The following is a 21,671-nucleotide window of genomic DNA, read 5'->3' on the forward strand; positions in this document are numbered from 1 at the left end:
GCAGGACCGAGATACTGTTGTGAAGAAGTTTAAAGCTGGATTTGGATACAAAAAGATTTCCCAAGCTTTAAACATCCCAAGGAGAACTGTGCAAGCGATAATATTGAAATGGAAGGAGTATCAGACCACTGCAAATCTACCAAGACCTGGCCGTCCCTCTAAACTTTCAGCTCATACAAGGAGAAGACTGATCAGAGATGCAGCCAAGAGGCCCATGATCACTCTGGATGAACTGCAGAGATCTACAGCTGAGGTGGGAGACTCTGTCCATAGGACAACAATCAGTCGTATATTGCACAAATCTGGCCTTTATGGAAGAGTGGCAAGAAGAAAGCCATTTCTTAAAGATATCCATAAAAAGTGTTGTTTAAAGTTTGCCACAAGCCACCTGGGAGACACACCAAACATGTGGAAGAAGGTGCTCTGGTCAGATGAAACCAAAATTGAACTTTTTGGCAACAATGCAAAACGTTATGTTTGGCGTAAAAGCAACACAGCTGAACACACCATCCCCACTGTCAAACATGGTGGTGGCAGCATCATGGTTTGGGCCTGCTTTTCTTCAGCAGGGACAGGGAAGATGGTTAAAATTGATGGGAAGATGGATGGAGCCAAATACAGGACCATTCTGGAAGAAAACCTGATGGAGTCTGCAAAAGACCTGAGACTGGGACGGAGATTTGTCTTCCAACAAGACAATGATCCAAAACATAAAGCAAAATCTACAATGGAATGGTTCAAAAATAAACATATCCAGGTGTTAGAATGGCCAAGTCAAAGTCCAGACCTGAATCCAATCGAGAATCTGTGGAAAGAACTGAAAACTGCTGTTCACAAATGCTCTCCATCCAACCTCACTGAGCTCGAGCTGTTTTGCAAGGAGGAATGGGAAAAAATGTCAGTCTCTCGATGTGCAAAACTGATAGAGACATACCCCAAGTGACTTACAGCTGTAATCGCAGCAAAAGGTGGCGCTACAAAGTATTAACTTAAGGGGGCTGAATAATTTTGCACGCCCAATTTTTCAGTTTTTGATTTGTTAAAAAAGTTTGAAATATCCAATAAATGTCGTTCCACTTCATGATTGTGTCCCACTTGTTGTTGATTCTTCACAAAAAAATACAGTTTTCTATCTTTATGTTTGAAGCCTGAAATGTGGCAAAAGGTCGCAAAGTTCAAGGGGGCAGAATACTTTCGCAAGGCACTGTATGTGTGTTTTTTGTCTCATCTAGGGTGTTTGTACTGTCTAGGGTTTTTTTGTAGATTTATGGGGTTGTTTCCATCTAGGTGTTTATGTAGGTCTATGGTTGCCTAGATTGGTTCTCAATTAGAGGCAGGTGTTTATCGTTGTCTCTGACTGGGAACCATATTTAGGCAGCCATATTCTTTGGGTGTTTTGTGGGTGATTGTTTCCTGTGTCAGTGTTTGTGCCACACGGGACTGTTTCGTTTCCATTTCACGTTGTTATTTTGTATTTGTGTCATGTTCAGTCTTTTCTATTAAAACATGGACACTTACCACACTGCGTATTGGTACGATCCTTGCTACACCTCTTCAGACGAAGAGGAGGAAATCCGTTACAATATCGAGGGGCTTAGTCTGTTGACATGATGATCGATGCTTGGCTGCCGTTTGAAAAATACATATTTTTTCATATACTTTTTTCCATAATAATCTCATGTAGGCTATACCCACACTGTACAATGCATTTGGAAAGTATTCATACCCCTTGACTCATTACACTTTTTGTTACGTTACAGCCTTAATCTAAAATGTATTAAATTGTTTTCCCTCCCTTATTAATCTACACACAATAGCCCACAATGACAAAGCAAAAACTGATTTTTAGAAATGTTTGCAAATTTGAAAAAATAACTGATATTACATAAGAATTAGGACCCTTTACGCAGTACTTTGAAGCACCTTTGGCAGTGATTACAGCCTTGAATCTTCTTGGGTATGATGCTACAAGCTTGGCACACCTGTATTTGGGGAGTTTCTCCCATTATTCTCTGCAAATCCCCTCAAGCTCTGTCAGGTTGGATGGGGAGTGTCGCTACACAGCTATTTTCAGGTCTCTCCTGAGATGTTCGATCGGGTTCAAGTCTGGGCTCTCTCACAGCATGATGGTACCACCACCATGCTTGCTTCACTGTAGGGATGGTGCCTGGTTTCCTCCAGACATGATGCTTGGCATTCAGGCCAAAGAGTTCAATCTTGGTTTCATCAGACCAGAGAATCTTGTTTCTCATGGTCTGAGTCCATTAGGTGCCTTTTCGAAAACTCCAAGCGGGGTATCAGGTGCTTTTTACTGAGGAGTGGCTTCCGTCTGGCCCCTCTACCATAAAGGCCTGATTAGTGGAGTCCTGTAGAGATGGTTGTCCTTCTGGAAGATACTCCCATCTCCGCAGAGGAACTCTGTAAAAGTGACCAATGGTTTCTTGGTCACCTCCCTGACAAAGGCCCTTCTCGATTGCTCAGTTTGGCCAGGCGGCCAGCTCTAAGAAGAGTCTTTGTGGTTCAAAACTTCTTCCATTTAAGAATGATGGAGGCCACTGTGTTCTTGGGGACCTTCAATATTGCAGACATTTTTTGGTACCCTTCCCCAGATCTGTGCCTTGACACAATCCTGTCTCTGAGCTCTGTGGACAATTCCTTCTAGCTCGTTACTTGGTTTTTGCTCTGAAATGCACTGTCAATTGTGGGACCTGATATAGACAGATCCTTATATAGACAGGTGTGTGCCAATCCAAATGATGTCCAATCAATTAAATTGTAGGACCAAGTTGTAGAACCAAGTTGTAGAAACAATAACTGTGACCTTAATTGCCTACCTGTTAGCCTACTAACAGGCAGCTGTTAGTGTCTTAACGACCGTTCCACAGGTGCATGTTCATTCATTGTTTATGGTTCATTGAACAAGAAAGGGAAACAGAGTTTAAACCCTTTACAATGAACATCTGTGAAGTTATTTGGATTTTTACGAATTATATTTGAAAGACATGGTCCTTAAAAGGGGCCGTTTCTTTTTCTGCTGAGTTTAGATATGCATCTGTTGGTCACAGATAGCTTTAAAAAACGGGCCTCAGGATCTTGTCACATTATTTCTGTGCATTCAAATTGCCATCAATAAAATGCAATTCTGTTCGTTGTCCGTAGCTTATGCCTGTCCATAACATAAGCCCACCTTCACCATGAGTGCTTGACATCAGCAAACCGCTCGTCCACACAACGCCATGCAGAGCCTTGCAAAAGTATTCATCCCCCTTAGCGTTTTTCCTATTTTGTTGCATTACAACCTGTCATTTGAAAATATTTTTATTTGGATTTCATATAATGGGCACACACAAAATAATCTAAATTGGTGAAGTGAAATGAAAAGAAAAACTTGTTTCAAATAAATCGAAAAAATATCAAATAGAAAAGTGGTGCTTGTATTCACCCCCTTTGCTATGAAGCCCCTAAATAAAATCTGGTGCGACCAATTACCTTCAGAAGCCACATAATTAGTTACAGCTGAAGTCAGAAGTTTACATACACTTAGGTTGGAGTCATTAAAACTTGTTTTTCAACCACTCCACAATTTTTTTGTTAACAATGTAACGATTGTCTTCCTCTTCTGATGAGGAATAGGATGGATCGGACCAATGCGCAGCGTGGTAAGTGTTCATGTTATATTTATTAGAACAGAAACACTAAACAAAATAACAAAGAGAGTGAAATGAAAACGAAACAGTCCTGTAAGGTGCAGCAACACACAAAACAGAAAGCAACTACCCACAACCCATAGTGGGAAAACAGGTTGCCTAAGTATGGTTCTCAACCAGAGACAATGATTGACAGCTGCCTCTGATTGGGAACATTACCAGGCCAAAACCAGAAATACAAAACCTAGAATGCCCACTCCAACTCACGCCCTGACCAAACTAAAATAGAGACATAAAAAAAGGAACTAAGGTCAGGACGTGACAAACAAACTATAGTTTTGGAAAGTCGGTTAGGACATCTACTTTGTGCATGACACAATTAATTTTTCCAACAATTGTTTACAGACAGATTATTTAACTTACTGTATGACAATTCCAGTGTGTCAGAAGTTTACACTAAGTTGACTGTGCCTTCATACAGCTTGGAAAATTCCATAAATTATGCCATGGCTTTAGAAGTTTTTGATAGGGTAATTGACATAATTTGAGTCAATTGGAGGTGTACCTGTGGATGTATTTCAAGGCCTACCTTCAAATTCAAAGTACCTCTTTGCTTGACATTATGAGAAAATCAAAAGATATCAGCCAAGACCTAAGAATTTTTTTTGTAGACCTCCACAGGTGTGGTTCATCCTTGGGAGGAATTTCCAAACGCCTGAAGGTACCACGTTCATCTGTACAAACAATAGTACGCAAGTTTAAACACCATGGGACCACTCGGCAATCATGCCGCTCAGGAAGGAGACACGTTTTGTTACCTGGAGATGAACATACTTTAGTGCGAAAAGTGCAAATCAATCCCAGAACAACAGCAAAGGACCTTGTGAAGATGCTGGAGGAAACAGGTACAAAAGTATCTATATCCACAGTAAAACGAGTCCTATATCGAAGTCAAGGTATAGGAGTGGCCATCACAAAGCCCTGACCTCAATCCTATAGAAAATATTTGGGCCGAACTGAAAAAGCGTGTGCGAGCAAGGAGGCCTACAAACCTGACTCAGTTACACAAGCTCTGTCAGGAGGAAAGGGCCAAAATTCACCTAACTTATTGTGGGAAGTTTGTGGAAGGCTACCCGAAACATTTGACCCAAGTTAAGCACTTTAAAGGCAATGCTACCAAATACTAATTGAGTGTATGTAAACTCTTTGGCGTTCCTAGTGGAGGTGGACGCCTCCGAGGCTGGGATAGGAGCCGTGCTCTCTCAGCGCTCGGGCACGCCACCAAAGCTCCGCCTCTGTGCTTTCTTTTCGAAGAAGCTCAGCCCGGCGGAGCGAAACTATGATGTGGGGGACCGGGAGTTGTTGGCTGTTGTCAAGGCTCTGAAGGCGTGGAGACATTGGCTTGAGGGGGCTGAACACCCTTTTCTTATCTGGACTGATCACCGCAATCTGGGGTACATCCGGGCAGCGAGGAGACTGAACCCTCGCCAGATAAGGGGGGCTATTTTCTTTACCCGTTTTGTTTTCACCCTGTCCTACAGACCAGGTTCCCAGAACGCTAAGGCAGACGCACTGTCCCGGATGTATGACACAGAGGAGCGGTCCATGGATCACACTCCCATACTTCCAGCTTCTTGCCTGGTGGCACCGGTGGTATGGGAGGTGGACGCGGATATCGAGCGGGCGTTACGCACAGAGCCCACTCCCCCCCAGTGTCCAGCTGGGCTCCTGTACGTTCCGTCTGCTGTCCGCGACCGTTTGATCTATTGGGCCCATACGTCACCCTCCTCTGGTCATTCTGGCATCGGTCGGATGGTGCGTTGCCTTAGTGGGAAGTGCTGGTGGCCCACCTTGACCAAGGACGTGAGGTTTTATGTTTCATCCTGCTCGGTGTGCACCCAGTGCAGGGCTCCCAGGCACCTGCCCAGAGGGAAGTTTACAACCCCTACCCGTCTCCACAACGGCCGTGGTCGCACCTGTCGGTGGACTTCCTGATGGATCTTCCTCCCTCACAGGGCAACACCATGATCCTGGTCGTTGTGGATCGGTTTTCTAAGTCCTGCCGTCTCCTCCCTTTGCCCATTCTCCCTACGGCCCTACAGCCTGCGAAGGCCCTATTCACTCATGTCTCATGTCTCATGACATAGTTTCTGATCGGGTTCCCCAGTTCATGTCCAGGGTCTGGAGAGCATTCATAGAACGTCTGGGGTTTTCGGTCAGCCTCACCTCAGGTTTTCACCCCAAGAGTAACGGGCAGGTGGAGAGAGTGAACCAGGATGTGGGTAGGTTTCTGCGGTCATATTGCCAGGACCGGCCGGGGGAGTGGGCGGTGTTCATCCCCTGGGCAGAGATGGCCCAAAACTCACTCCGCCACTCCTCCACTAACCTCTCTCCTTTCCAGTGCGTACTGGGTTATCAGCCGGATCTGGCACCGTGGCATCAGAGCCAGATCGATGTCCCTGCGGTGGACGAATGGTTCAAGTGCTCAGAGGAGACCTGGGATGCTCGGAGGAGACCTCGACCCAAAACCTGCCCCTCTGCCTGCCCTACCGGAACCTGGGTCCGCGGTTTGTTGGGCCATTTAAAGTCCTAAGGAGACTGAAAGAGGTATGCTACAGGTTACAGCTTCCCCCAGATTATCATATTAATCCCTCGTTCCATGTGTCTCTCCTTAGGCCAGTGGTGGCTGGTCCACTCCAGGAAGCCGAGGTGCGGGAGGTTCCTCTGCCCCCTCTGGACATCGAGGGGACCCCGGCGTATGCTGTTCGAGCCATCCTGGACTCGAGGCGTCGGGCGAGGGGCCTTCAGTACCTCGTGGATTGGGAGGGGTACGGTCCGGAGGAGAGATGCTGGGTGCTGGTGGAGGACGTCCTGGACCCTTTGTTGCTGCGGGATTTCCACCTTCTCCATCCGGAATGCCCTGCGCCTCTTCCTCCGGGTCATCCCCAAGGTCAGTTTCGGCGCACTGCTGGAGCCACGCCTCAAGGGGGGGGGGGGGGGGGGGTACTGTCACAACTTCCGCCATAGCTGGTCCCTCTCCTTGTTCGGGCGGCGTTCGGCGGTCGACTTCACCAGCTTTCTATCCACCGCCGATCCACTTTTCAATTTCCTTTGTTCTGTCTTTGTCTTATCATACCTGGCTTCACTCAACCAATTACTTGTTTATTATTTAACCCTCTGTTCCCCATGTTGTGTTCGTGAGGGATTGTTTTTGTAATTCGGTCCGTGTTTGTGGGCTATCATTGTTGCTTTGTAATTTTGTAATTTTTGAGTAAAGTACTTTACACATATCTGCTGTCCTGCGCCTGACACCCTACAGCAGCTACACATAGGACTGCTACAATAAGTTCATTAGATTTACCAGCCTCTGAAATTGCAGCCCAAATAAATGCTTCACAGAGTTAAAGTAACAGACACATCTCAACATCAACTGTTCAGAGGAGACTGTGTGAATCCGGCCTTCATGGTCGAATTGCTGCAAAGAAACCACTACTAAAGGACACCAATAATAAGAAGAGACTTGCTTGGTCCAAGAAACACGAGCAATGGACATTAGACGGGTGAAAATGTATATTTTGGGCTGGAGTCCAAATTGTAGATTTTTGGTTACAACTGCTGTGTCTTTATGAGGTGCGGTGTCGGTGAACGGAAGATCTCTGCATGTGTATTTACCACTGTAAAGCATGGAGGAAGAGGTGTTATGGTGTGGAGGTGCTTTGTTGGTGACACTGTTTGTGATTTATTTAGAATTCAAGGCACACATAACCAGCATGGCTACCACAGCAATCTGCAGCGATATGCCATCCCATCTGGTTTATACTTAGTGGGAGTATAATTTGTTTTACAACAGGACAATGACCCAACACACTTCCAGGCTGTGTAGGGCTATTTTAATAAGAAGGAGCGTGATGCAATGCTGCATCAGATGACCTGGCCTCCAAAATCCTTAACCAAATTGAGATGGTTTGTCGGACTGCAGAGTGAAGGAAAAAAGCCAATATGTACTCTGCATATGTGGGAACTCCTTCAAGACTGTTGGAAAAGCATTCCAGGTGAAGCTGGTTGAGAGAATGCCAAGAGTGTGCACAGCTGTCATCAAGGCAAAGGGTGGCTATTTGAAGATTCTCACATATAAAATATTTTTTTATTTGTGTAACACTTGTTTTGTTACTACATGATTCTATATGTGTTATTTCATAGTTTTGATGTCTTCACTATTATTCTACAATGTAGAACATATAAAAAATAAAGGTTGGTAGTGTAATTCAACTGAAAACATTTGAGCATAACACAGTATTACTTCTGTGCCGATAAAATACCATTTGCAGTACTCTAACTAAACATGATTTTACTCTGTTGTGTTTTAGGTGGTGAATTGTTGATTCTTTTTTTCACAATATTCAAATAATACAGGGGGTTAGGAAAGCAAACACTTGGCCTGGGGTCGTCCAGTGGTCTTGTGCTGTGGTGGAATGTCTCCCCATTATGCTTGCACCAATCCAATGCTTTTAAACAAGGCCTTTTGTCTTTTAGCAGGCCGTCGTCATTGTAAATAAGAATTTGTTCTGAACTTATTTGCCTAATTAAATAAAAGTAAAAAATAAATAAATTGTGAACACTTCTGGATGAAGGCTATTGGAAAGCAGCCTATTTCTTTCCCCACTCTCCCATATATCAAATTGTCCCCCCAGGCCCCTCTCGCTATTAACACCTCAAAATACAGCAAACCTGTAGACACGTCCCTAATTCAACCTCCCTTTCACCCCCCAACCACCCCTTCCATCCATGTCATGCACTTTCTGAGTTCATCAGGCTAGCACTGGAGTAATATGATCACATTTTTGGATTCTAATCAAGATTCTGACTCAACTCAACTATGCTCTCACAGTTCAAAGACAAAGAAGAGACACCTAAACCTGTCAAGCAGGTGTCTTACACAGTGAGTGCCCTTATTATCTTTAATGACATGTGTTGATGTGGAATGTGGAATGTGGATAGCGAAAGAGATAGGGAAGATAACTAGTCAGTTCTACAACTCAATACATTCAACTGAAATGTGTCTTCAGCATTTAACCCAATCCCTCTGAATCAGAGTACAGTGGCAAATTGGCAAGAGACACAGAGAAACCTTTTTGCTCTTCCTTGAGAAGTCAATTGAGAGAGTCGGAGGGGTAAGATTATAATTGTACTTTCACATTTTATGTTGAAATGATGTAAATTATTTGATTGAGTTCATTTGTAAGTGTGACCTTTCACAGGTTTCAGGTATAAATTTAAAAGTAATATTTGTGAATACAGAAGAGTAAATGAAGGACTCTTAGATGAAGGACTCTTAGACAACATAGGATGTTTGTGACACTGTGTCACAATTATCATAATAAGTAATCTTTCTCATCTCTTATATGTACATATGTAGTATACAGATCCAGGAGTGCATGCTATGTGCGTCATTTTGAACATGAATTTCAGATTAAATTGCATTTATTGCGATTGGATCAGTATGTACAGAAAAGATAAGTTAATATATTCACCAAAATGCAGCAGAGACATGACCAACCATTTGGTCAGTCATATGTTTCCTTCTTCATCAGACCGCAACAATGTTCTTCTTAGCATTCCAATCAGGTTAATGAATATTACTACGTAACATAATTAAGAAAACAGCCCATAAATACCTCAGCTGTCACCATAATTGGTGCTTATTTAGTTGTGTTTTGTTGTATAATTGTTTTGCAACCATCCTATCTCACAATCTGTACACCATCTGGTGTTCCATTGGGGAAAAATCTCAAATGTGTAATAATAGTATGATGTTTTGTTTTGTTTATCTGATGCTATATTCATACAGATATGGCCTCACCAAAGACAGTTTGGTACTTAAGTGTCCTCTTGGTATTTTGCTCCAGTCTGGAAAAACAAGATTGCTTGGAAACTCCAAATGTAACATTGGAGGTAAGAGGCCAGTAAATAAACTTCAAATACTGTTGTTCACAAGGCAATATTTAGCAATGTCAGAGAAATACAATATTGTTTGAGCTACATATCTTTAGGTGTATCACTATTAATATAATATGTTTCAAAACAGATTTGTTTGTTCGTTCCATTGGTGCAACTACAGCATGTATACATTATAATTACACAAACAGCACAGTTGTGTAACTGTTGTAATAACACTGCACATCCCTACGTATCTACCAATTCAATAGATAAGGGGACTTTGAGTGTTAAAACACATACTTCATTTGACGCAATGATACAAATCAATGTTTTTCTGATCAAATCTCTTTTTTCCAGGAATCACCCACTGATGGATCACAAGTACAAAAGCTAGTGGGTGAGTCAGCTGTTTTGTTTCGTTTTCACTTGGTCTGCTCAAACCTACGTTTCCGCCCCCAATGTGCTTGAATGTCACGCCCTGACCTTAGAGATCCTTTGAATTCTCTATTTTGGTTAGGTCAGGGTGTGACTAGGGCGGGCAATCTAGTTTTCCTATTTCTTTGTTTGGCCTGGCATGGTTCCCAATCAGAGGCAGCTGTCTATTGTTGTCTCTGATTGGGGATCATACTTAGGCAGCCTTTTGCCCACCTTAGTTTGTGGGATCTTGATTTTTGTATAGTTACTGTGTAGCCTGCAGAACATTACGTTCGTTTATATATATATATATATATATATATATATTTTTTTTTTTGGTGTTCATCTAATCAAGAAAGATGTTCGCATACCATGCTGCACCTTGGTCTCCTCATTCAAACGACGAGCGTAACATTGAAGGCACCCTAGAAAATAGATTTTTTTTTTCTCACACAAATCCAAAACAAATATAACAATTTGCTTAGCAACTAACGTCGTTATTTATGTCACTGCTCTTTGCCATTGGATATTTGCTGTGTGGAGGACATTTGCTCCGTGCGGAATATTTGCTGTGTGCATGTTTTTATGTATATACATTTATTTTTATGGTCAACAAGAATTGTCCTTCGGGGACCATAAAGATCTCTTGAATTTAATTTCCACAGTTTCCGCAGTTTCCACAGTGACAGCAACCATCTATGAGAAAGTTGGTGAAGTTGAGTTTGACGTCTATAATATTCCACTTGAAATCATACTTTACCTAAAGTCCCATGTGAAAAGTGTAACCTACCCCATCCTGATCTCCAGTGTGTTAAATGTAACAGACATAAACATTACTACTGGTAAGAGTTTTTAATTGTTCTTTTTTTCTTCATTTTATGAAAGGTTCAAGACCTACAGGGCTCATGTGTTAGTAAATAATGTATTTAAAAAACTAACTTGGACGTTGTTGGTCTCAGAAGAAAACGTTGTATCTCTATGTTGAGGATGTTCAATCCACTTCCCCTCCATTCACAGAATGCTCCTCAGACCCCAGTGGATTCAGGTGCAGGTGTGAGGACCAGTATAGTTGGTCATGTGACCAGTGTTCCTCCAATGTGTCCTGTGATGAGATCGTTGATGGCAAAACATGTGGATGTCTCAATGACTATCCTTCTGATGGAAAGTTCTGTCAGCCAATCACAAGTAACTATTTGATTCTCACATCCACTTGGTGTTTGACACGGTATTGTAGTTGTATGTAGTTGTTTTTGGCAACGTCTCCCAGCTGCGTAATTCTTCTTGGTGACACGTCTTTTACCTAATCCCAACAGATCTTACTGCTTGTCCAAGTCCAACTACTACAGCAGGTATTCCAAGAAGTTACTCAAGCAGTAGATTACATTTACTGAAAATAATATACATGCTTGTCATGATTTATTCAATTGTAATTTTCCATAGAGACATCAACCACTTATGGGGAAATTATTGAAATTGAGTTGGACATGACAGATATTTCAGCTACATTGATAGATGTACTTAGGGCAAGTGTGACTGGCCTGACCTACCCTGTCCTGATCTCCAATGTGTTAAATGTAACGGACGTGAACTTCACTACTGGTAAGAGATTTCTGTTGCTGATGCTCATCTGAGTTTTAATTCCTGCATTGTAAAATATATTCAACAACTGGTTCAGATATGTTCAAATAGTTGGTTTCACAGAAAACATTGATATGATGATGTTCAATCCACTCTCCTTTCATTCACAGCATGCTACCCAAACAGCACATGCAGATGTGAGGATCAGTATGGTTGGTCATGTGAACAGTGTCTCTCTTATGGGTCCTGTGACAACATCACTGATGACTCCTGTGGATGTATCAAAGCCATTCCTTCTTATGGACCGTTCTGTCAGCCAATCACAAGTAACTGTTTCCTTACCACCTCCACTGTGCTAGTTTAATCAATGTTTCTGTATTCGTTCAGCAACATTTAAACTCTAAGCTTACCCCTATCTCCTTTACCACATAGATCTGACGGCTTGTACAACACCATCTCCAACACCAGGTATGAGACCGTTACTAATGAAAATGTAATTAACAACAGTGTTATTGTACTAATTACAGTAAGATCAACTTGCCATGGTGTTATCCATAGCTGTATATTTACTTGAGACCTACAGCTGTAAGCCAACAAGCTGTAAAACAGATTAGAGAACCAGCCAGCATCATAATCATCTCACATTTCTCTGCTACCACAACTTTTCCAGTAGAAGAGGAAACAAGTACTGGTTTTACACAATACTCAATGTATTTCAAATATATGTAACAGTGTCAAAAATATATGTAACAGTGTCAAAAATATATGTAACAGTGTCAAAAATATATGTAACAGTGTCAAAAATGGACAATTACAATTATTCTAACAATCAATCTTTATTTTGATTAATTGAAATCTTTATTTTGATTAATTGATTAATTATTGCAATAATGAAACTGTAGACCCCACACTCTTGAGTGTGTTGCAGAGAGCTTAACCTTCACAGAAACTGCTGGTTCTTATAAAGCTGACACTAAAAATAGTCATGGCTGGTTCCACCCCTCCCAGGCAGAATGGGGGCCTGATAAGCCACCTTGGGTTTATCTTGTGGTTATCTTGGGGCGGCAGCGTAGCTGCAAGTTCAAATACCAGAGCTGACAAGGTACAAATCTGTCATTCTGCCCCTGAACAAGGCAGTTAATCCACTGTTCCTAGGCTGTCATTGAAAATAAGAATTTGTTCTTATCTGACTTGCCTAGTTAAATAAAGGTAAAATAAATAAAATAAAATAAAAAAATAAAATAAAATCTGCACCTGGTGTTGATTTTACCCCTAACCCGGATTAGTTTCACAGATGCCAGGATGATAAGGAATGAATATGGTTTTGTTCTACTGCTCCAGGCTATCTCTATCTCGATTACACCCACCACATCTTGTCTATGGAATGCTAGCTGGAGATCAATTGTCAGCTCAAGCTATCTCTAGTGATCATACGCCCACAGCATTAGTAGAACAAAAATGTCTTACTATTTGTTAAGTATTAATATCAAGCAAATCAGGTAAATACAAAGTTCTCTCACAATAGTTACTGTACATAACTACTTTGTTAATCAAAATGCAATCATTCAGTGATACACAGCAATGTCAGTAAAATAAATACTTTTACGCGTTAGTGCCAACAATAAAGCAGTCCACAGCAAGTTCAACAACTCCAACAACCCCCTCCAGTACAACATCAAAGAAACAAATCAATAATGTAATTTCATTGGACCTATGGTATTTCCTTGTGGTATTATTGAATCGGGCATCACCAATAGTCCAGTTACACCAATATGTTAAATATAATGTTTTTATGTTCCACTGTGCCTCTTTGCCAACAGCAAAAAAGTACACAGAAAGTTCAACAACTACAACGACACCCTCCAGTACTACATCAAGTATACAAATCTAAAATTTAATTTAATTTGACCTATTTTCTTGTTACATGTTTGAAAGAAGTTTGACATAACCAATATTCCAGTTACAGTAATGTGTTCTATATATTGTTTTTCTGTTCCACTGTGCCCTAGTACCAACAACAAAACAGCCAACAGCAAGTTCAGCAACTCCAACGACACCCTCCGGTACGAGACTTCAGTTATGCAAAAAAAATATATATATAGAATTTCAACTTTCGCATTCTTATATTTTGTTATGTTTATGTTTTAGAAAACACACTGAACCTACAATTTACTATGGACATCACCTTTGAGTCCATCTTTAATGATGTAAATAGTGCAATGTTCAAAGATATTAATCAAACTGTGAGTATACTATTTTCCCTCATCCTTGTCAAAATGTCCATGTGCTGAAATGTAAAGTGTCAACCTGGACTAGGGGTTAATGTAACATAGTAAACGTAAGTAGGTCTCACTCCATTTAGTTCATGTTGTATTGTATGTATTAATTTGTGGATGTCTATTATAGTCAGCTGTTCAACTGAATGCTTTCAACTGAAATGTGTCTCCCGCATTTAACCCAACCCCTCTCTATCTTAAAGGAAAAATCCACCTAAAACCACTCATTGCTTAAAAAATTTATCAATTGACAAATTCGGCACATTTGAGCAAACTTCTGGCAGACTTGATACAAAATATTGTGCAGTAATGTAGTTCTTCACTGGATCAGTGTGAAACTTTGCAGACACACTGCTTCTATCTGGTGGCAGAAACCGAGAAAATATTTACTCTTGCATTTCAAAGATGGAACAAAAATCAAAAAACAAACGCATGTTTTTTTGTTTGTATTATCTTTTATCAGATCTGTGTTATACTCTCCTACACCCATTTCACATTTCCACAAACTTCAGGGTTTCCTTTTAAATGTTATCAAGAATATGCATATCCTTGCTTCAAGTCGTGAGCTAGAGACAGTTAGATTTGGGTATGTCATTTTAGGAGAAAACAGAAAAGAAAAAAAATCTTTAAGAGTGTTAAATAAAGTGACAGTCTTAAATAACACTAAAATATGAGAACAATATATTTGTGAACAAGTGATTAATTTTGGCATTTTAATAAGGTTGGTAGCAACATGGAAAATCATTGTAGAAATCTGTTGCAGCTCAAGTCGACTACAAAATCCACGATGCAATGCACTCTCTGTGGGCTGGCTGGCTAGCTAGCTAGCAAACGTAGGTACACACAATAACATTATCAATATGTAACATAGCTAGTTAGCTGTAAAATCGCCTAAACAAACTGCACTGTCAGTTTAGGAGTCTACAATCTCAACATGCTTAACCTGCAGATATACTTTTGAAGTGATGGAAAGTGTTGCCTATGCTACGTCAATGGGCCACACGTTCAATGGGCCCATGAATCATGACATTTCGTACTTTCTAGTAAAATAGGCACTTTTCTCAATATATACACTGACTTTGAGAAGGGATTGCATGATGATTAGCTTAGCAACCGTGTGACGCAGCATGACAACGTGAATGTGATATCTTTGGCAACAGCACCATGCAATGCACCTTGGACTAAAGAGGCAGACCAATAGGGAAAATGTGCTAGAACGTCTGTAGAATTACACATTCCTCGAGGTATGAATATCGCAAAAATATGATCAATGGCTCCTTCGAGAGAAGACATCCTCCCAAATTATTACACCGGCCAGTATTGAAATCTGACATGTGTTATAGACTTTTTCGCAATCTGAAAGTCATATTCCTATTAACTTCCAGGGTAGTGAGAGCAATTTTATCATGGTGCTACGTCATACCGGACATATTTCTGCCTGCTTGAATGCCAATAACTCAGATAAACATGAAACAACCCAGGGAATAGATAGAACAACAGTCAGAGATGCACAAAACCAATAAAGCATTCAAAATGGGTGAACCTTTGGTGTAAGCTGGGTGTACACTACACACGATTTTGGACCCAATTTAACTGTCCCAGAAAACCCACTGGGCACACACATGTTGAATAAATGTTGTTTCCATGTAATTTCAGTGAAATTACGTTGAACCAACGTGGAATAGATGTTGAATTGACGTCTGTGCCCAGTGGAACGTTTTTGAGATCGGAGACAAAATCCCCAAGTCGTTGCCTACTCCGGGCACGCGGCTGTCACCTACGCTCGTTTAATGTGAGCCGGTCAGAGACTCAATCTGAGGACTACCGATCCCATCTTTGAGCCGTCCCAGACATCCCAATATTTTCAATAATTTGATTTTATCAGCGCAAAATCTGCAACGCTCCTGTAGTGTGAGATGTGCAACGACAAGTTTTAAGAACAGTGGTCAGCAGTAACCAATGAGAGCTCGCCAGAGAAGAAACCAAAGATGATGACGTTGTGTTGCATCACTCTGAATGTGTAGACTCTCGAGCAAAAGCGATGACTACTACCAGTACGCATTTATAAATTGCCTTTACCAAAGCCAATGTGTCAAATCGTTACAGCTCTGAAGTTCACAAACAATGTTATTCAATTCAAAATGGATTGGCTAAATATTTTAACTCTGTATGACAAACATGAATGTCTGACTGAAAACGGTAATGAGGCTACTTTGAGCCACAGCTCGTTCTAGCAACGTTAACAATCTAATCACATCATCACATCATTGTTTTCGCGAGACAGTGTGATATAGAGAATCCTCACAACCAAGTGAAGAATATTGTAGTGTATGACCCCCCCATCTGAGCCACATTGTTTAGTGTGCGCAACACTACTTTGTTAATGTGAGAGGCTCAGAGATGTTAGGATTTTGAAAGTCATGTCGTGTACGCCCAGCATTATGTAACCATTACAAATATGACATATACTAATTAGAGTGTTACGTGTATACATATATAAGTAGGATCTTATTTTGATCACCATGTAGCAGGAGAACTTGTAGTAAGTATACTTGTGGTTTGAAAAGGCTTCTGATGTTTTTACTTTCCACTTTGACATTTCAGACTTGTATAAACCCCTACAAAAATGTCCATTCATTATAATCCACATAATACTTCACATTTCCTGTTGACACAGGATTATTTTCCTGCTGTAGCAAACTGGCTAAAATGAAGACCCTACATCTGTATGTTAAGTCTAGTCCTTGAAACCAGGTTGGAAGTGTTACCATCATTTAATTTGATGAATCCATTCACCAACACGTTTCTGGTTTACTTCAGAGAGATTTAATTTCATGTCCTTTTCAAGTCTTTATTTTAAGTCACTGTTGATCAATAATAATCCACTGTCTCACACAGATCGTAGACATATATAAGAGAAACATGCAAGGCTTCATATCAGCAAAGTTAAATCGTTTAAAGTAAGTTTTGCCCCGGTGTTATTACCTCTATTCAAAATCTTTTACATTTTATGTTATTTCAAGCCTTCATTTCATGTGCTATTAATTTGAATATTCAACTACTAAATGTCTCCTTTAATTTGGCCAATTTCTCAACTTTCAGAATAATGTATAATTTCAATCCCTAGTGATTTTGAGGGATAAATGGGCCCTAAAATAAATGTAACGAATTGAAGGCTGCTAAGCAAAGCTGAAATACTAACCATTTAAACTGTGGCACTCAATGTCCAATATAATAAATACATTTTCAGTATACGCCTCAGAGACAAGAGTTTCCCCTCGAAATGAAAAGGACTTGGGGTTGATGTTATACAGTGTATGTATGGGCTATTTTTATAATGCATGCTATTCATTTGTGGATATGTTTTCTGATATTTTTTTCTCACATGAATAGGAGTGGAAGTGTTATTGCAGATTTTACTGTTATAACAACAATTGTCGATAATGTGGAAATTGCAAAAGCAAAAGCGGATATTGTCTCAACACTTGGAGAAAAATATCAAATAAGTAAGTACTTGATTGGGTTAGTATTTGGTGGATTTGGTGGACCAAGTTAGTTATTACTTGTCCTGAAATACATTCAAAAAGTATTTAGATCAGTTTACACTGTGGCAGCAGTACATGTCAGTTGATTTTTGATTAATTGTTCATTTTCTTATATGTCTGCTGTGCTTCAAAAATATTGTATCAAGAATTTTCACTTAAATTTGCCTTCATCTAATGACATAATTCATGACATGTAATCTACAGTTTTAATATCTATAAAATTACAATTCCAAATATTTTATAAAATATTGTATATTTATATATTTAAGGTGTTTGTGGAGTAATCTTTTCACATCATGATTTCACAAATCTTATTCCATTTCTGTCAGAGTTCATCTGCTTGAATGATGCGATCTTTGGCAATGGACAAGTTAATGAAAAAGTTGTAGTTTACTGCAAACCGGATGAAGTGGGTCAGAAGACTGCCATTTGTCAAAGAAATGGCTCGTTTTCAAATCGTGAGGACAACTGTGTCTTAAAAGAAATTGAAAACCTGTTTTCTTTATCTCAGGTAATATGTTAACATATTTACAATTTTCACTGGATGTAAAATATACTCTATATAAATAATTGTTTAGTAATGATGGTAATTCTTTGTTACAGTTCTGTGTCTAGCATCAGTTCTGTGTCTAGCATCAAGCCTAAATACATTTGTATTTTATATTTTTTTCATCACTTTAAATCCACACAGGTTTTAGTGGGGACTGGTCTTCCAGTCTTTTTGGAAAGACTCCGCAACAGCACTTTTAACCTCCTAGGTAGAATAGTTGCATCACCTGCAACTATTTCTACTATTGTTAATATTCTTAAAAATGTTGCAAATGTGTCCCAAAGTACCCCAATTAACAAACCATTGATGAAGGTATGTTGACATCAACAGTATCACTTTAAATAATTTAAAAGAAATCCATTCAAAGATATTCTAATGCTAATGTATTATTAAACCCTTAAAAGTTGAATTAGAGCACACACAGCATAATTTTTATTAGGATTTCAATAATCCTGTACAAATTCTGATTTCTATCTTGATCTCTAGAATTTCCTGGAAACGGCAGGTGTACTTACTTCCAAAGGAGCAAAAGCCTCCTGGGATGTTCTAAACAAAAACAAAAACGAAAGCTCAGCCTTTCTGGGCACCATTGAAACACTTTCCAATTTCCTTACCGATGACTTTTTTAACATAGAAACGCCAAGCATTTTTTTGAACAAAACCACAGTCAACAACTTATTCAATTTAAACTCGTCTGTTCTGATAGACATACCGGCATCTGAAGCTTCCTTCAATTCAATCACCATAATAACATTTGACTCCTTGGATAATGTTTTACCTGCGAGAAACAGCAGCAGTCTGAACAACATTGTCAACACCATCAACGGAAAAGTGGTTCTGGTGAAGGTGAATGGCACAATCAAGAATGTGAAGTTCAGTTTTGACGTACTGAACGAGACACTGGCCAATCCTCAGTGTGTTTTCTGGAACTTCAACCTTTTTGACGGCCTTGGAGGATGGGATGATAAAGGATGTGAACTGCAGTCTGAAAATAATGGCACTGTCACCTGTCACTGTAATCATCTGACCTCCTTCTCCATTTTGATGTCGCCTTCCATTCCAGCTGTGTTGCGTGTCGCTTTGGATTTTATCACTTACATTGGAGTTGGCATATCAATGGGTTGCTTGGTCGTGTGTCTCATCATTGAGATGTTGGTATGGAATGCTGTGACTGGAAACAACACATCTTACATGCGTCATGTCTCTATAGTGAACATCGCCGTTTCCCTTCTGATTGCTGACATTTGGTTCATTATTGGTGCAGCAATTTCCGACAATGAAAAAAAAGATCTACCTGCGTGTTCCACAGCAACATTTTTCATCCACTTTTTCTACCTGGCTCTGTTTTTCTGGATGTTGGTGTCAGGCCTTTTGCTGCTCTACCGGACTGTCATGGTGTTCTCTCACATGTCTAAACCAGCAATGTTGGCCATCAGTTTTTCTTTGGGCTATGGAGCTCCCCTCATCATTGCTGTCATAACTATCGCAGTGACAGCCCCAGGGAAACAATACATCAGAGATAATGATGGGGTTTGCTGGCTCAACTGGACAGAGTCAAAGGCCCTTCTGGCTTTTGTGATCCCCGCCCTGACCATAGTGGTCATCAACCTTTTGATCCTGATTGTGGTTCTGTTCAAAATGCTGAGGAGAGGTGTGGGGGATGTTACTCAGCCAGATGAGAAAAATGCTTTGGTGGTCATCGTCAGGTGTCTGGCCATTCTGACTCCCTTCTTTGGTACTACCTGGGGACTAGGAGTAGGAACCATGACTACACCAAACAATCTAGGAATCCATATTGTGTTTGCAATCTTCAATTCATTACAGGTATTTAACTCAGTTAAATAACACTAGTAACTAACTGGTCCTCAGTGAAATACAATTGATTTGAAAGATTTGTATTTATTTAAATGCATTAAATTCCCGATGGCATGTTATACTAAGTTAAGATTTGGATGAATGTTTACAATTACATGTACTGGACTATGGTGTAGTAATTCCATCCTTCACCATGTTATCATTCAAAGGGTTTGTTCATCTTGGTATTTGGAACACTTTTGGACAAAAAGGTATGTTCATGACCCACTTACTGATACCTCTCATATTATTTATTGTAATGTACTTTGTAATGACAATTAATATATTTGATGAACTCCTTGTCTGTGCTTTCAGATCCGGGAAGCTCTGACAGGAAGGTCACAAGTGTCCTCCAACCGCACAAGGGTAAGGGCTTTTTTCAAACCACACGGCTGCATAATATAGTATGATCATGTTTACAATTATGTATAACATGTTATAAATCTAAATGATTTGTTGCTGGCCACAACAGGTTTATTACACTATTGTCTATGCTTACTCATATGACCATTTTATTGTATTTGTCACTGTGTTGAACATGTCAGGAAGTTTACTACCTTTAAGCTAGTATTGAATGTTTTATATTATATTCTCGTTTCAGTCCACAAGTGCTGCAACATCATCGTCAAGTGGTTTGGGATTTTTCCGGATACGGAGGAGAAGTAAGTCTATAGTGTAAAGCAAAACTCTTAGGCAATTGGGCACAACTTCCCATTAAGTTGCCCTTATACTACAGTACGTAGTGCCATTGTTTAACCTATTGTTCCTACTGTTCCAGATGTTTTCAACGTTTCAGCAGCTCCAACATCCAGCACTACCGGTGCATCATAGACTTTCATCAACACTTAACTCAATGCAACAAATGTGATTATTATGAAATAATATGACAATCAAAAGGCGTTGTCGCACATCATCAGTTGACGCACTGGGTTACAGTAGCTAACACCTTGAGTGTGACCTTGAAGTGACTGCCACTAAAGATCTGACCCCAACTCTCAGTGACGTCATTGGTGGTTATGTCTAACACAAAGCCATTCATTATGAACTATATGGTATTTTAACTTTTTATCGGGATTGTTGAGTATTGTATTGAATAACATGATTATTGTTTTTTTGTGGGGTGGGGGTGTTTAAATAAGAGTATGACTGTGTAAATGGATTAATCAGCTAACATGAAGAATGGAGATTGTTTCAGAAATAACACATGATATTCTCTCTTTGAAAAATTCACTGTTCATTTTGTCACAATTTATATTAAGTTTAATAAACATGTAAAAGGTCTAAGACCAGTGGTGTCTATGTGGAGTCTAAGACCAGTGGTGTCTATGTGGAGTCTAATACCAGTGGTGTCTATGTGGAGTCTAATACCAGTGGTGTCTATGTGGAGTCTAAGACCAGTGGTGTCTATGTGGAGTCTAAGACCAGTGGTGTCTATGTGGAGTCTAAGACCAGTGGTGTCTATGTGGAGTCTAAGACCAGTGGTGTCTATGTGGAGTCTAATACCAGTGGTGTCTATGTGGAGTCTAAGACCAGTGGTGTCTATGTGGAGTCTAAGACCAGTGGTATAAAGCACTTAAGAACAAATACTTTACGGTACTACTTAAGTCAATTTATGGAGTATCTGTACTTTACTTAACTATTAATATTTTTGACAAATGTAACTTTTACTTCACTACATTCCTAAAGAAACTAATGTTCTTATTACTCTATACATTTTCCCTGACATCCAAAAGTTCTCGTTACACGTTGAATGCTTAGCAGGACAAAACATTTGTCTAATTCACACACTTATCAAGAGAACACATGGTCATCCCTACTGCCTCTGATCTGGCAGACTCACTAAACACAAATGCATTGTTTGTAATTGATG

The 21,671-nt window shown here is 40.0% G+C and overlaps 1 protein-coding gene across 1 annotated transcript; it reads left to right on the forward strand.

Annotated features, from left to right (window-relative positions):
* The first annotated feature begins 8,729 nt into the window (after positions 1-8,729).
* On the forward strand, positions 8,730-21,082 carry LOC139407174 (adhesion G-protein coupled receptor F1-like). Its single transcript, XM_071150705.1, has 21 exons — positions 8,730-8,818; positions 9,496-9,599; positions 9,942-9,981; positions 10,664-10,840; positions 11,016-11,183; positions 11,312-11,347; positions 11,439-11,597; positions 11,747-11,902; positions 12,009-12,044; positions 13,397-13,453; positions 13,586-13,639; positions 13,725-13,819; positions 16,751-16,812; positions 17,246-17,358; positions 17,727-17,908; positions 18,089-18,259; positions 18,434-19,771; positions 19,972-20,013; positions 20,117-20,167; positions 20,403-20,463; positions 20,580-21,082. The coding sequence occupies exons 2-21, from the start codon at positions 9,498-9,500 to the stop codon at positions 20,630-20,632; spliced, it is 3,153 nt and encodes a 1,050-aa protein (XP_071006806.1). The 5' UTR covers positions 8,730-8,818; positions 9,496-9,497; the 3' UTR covers positions 20,633-21,082.
* The last annotated feature ends 589 nt before the right edge of the window (positions 21,083-21,671 follow it).

Source organism: Oncorhynchus clarkii, chromosome 4, assembly GCF_045791955.1.
Source record: "Oncorhynchus clarkii lewisi isolate Uvic-CL-2024 chromosome 4, UVic_Ocla_1.0, whole genome shotgun sequence".
Classification (NCBI taxonomy): Eukaryota; Metazoa; Chordata; class Actinopteri; order Salmoniformes; family Salmonidae; genus Oncorhynchus; species Oncorhynchus clarkii.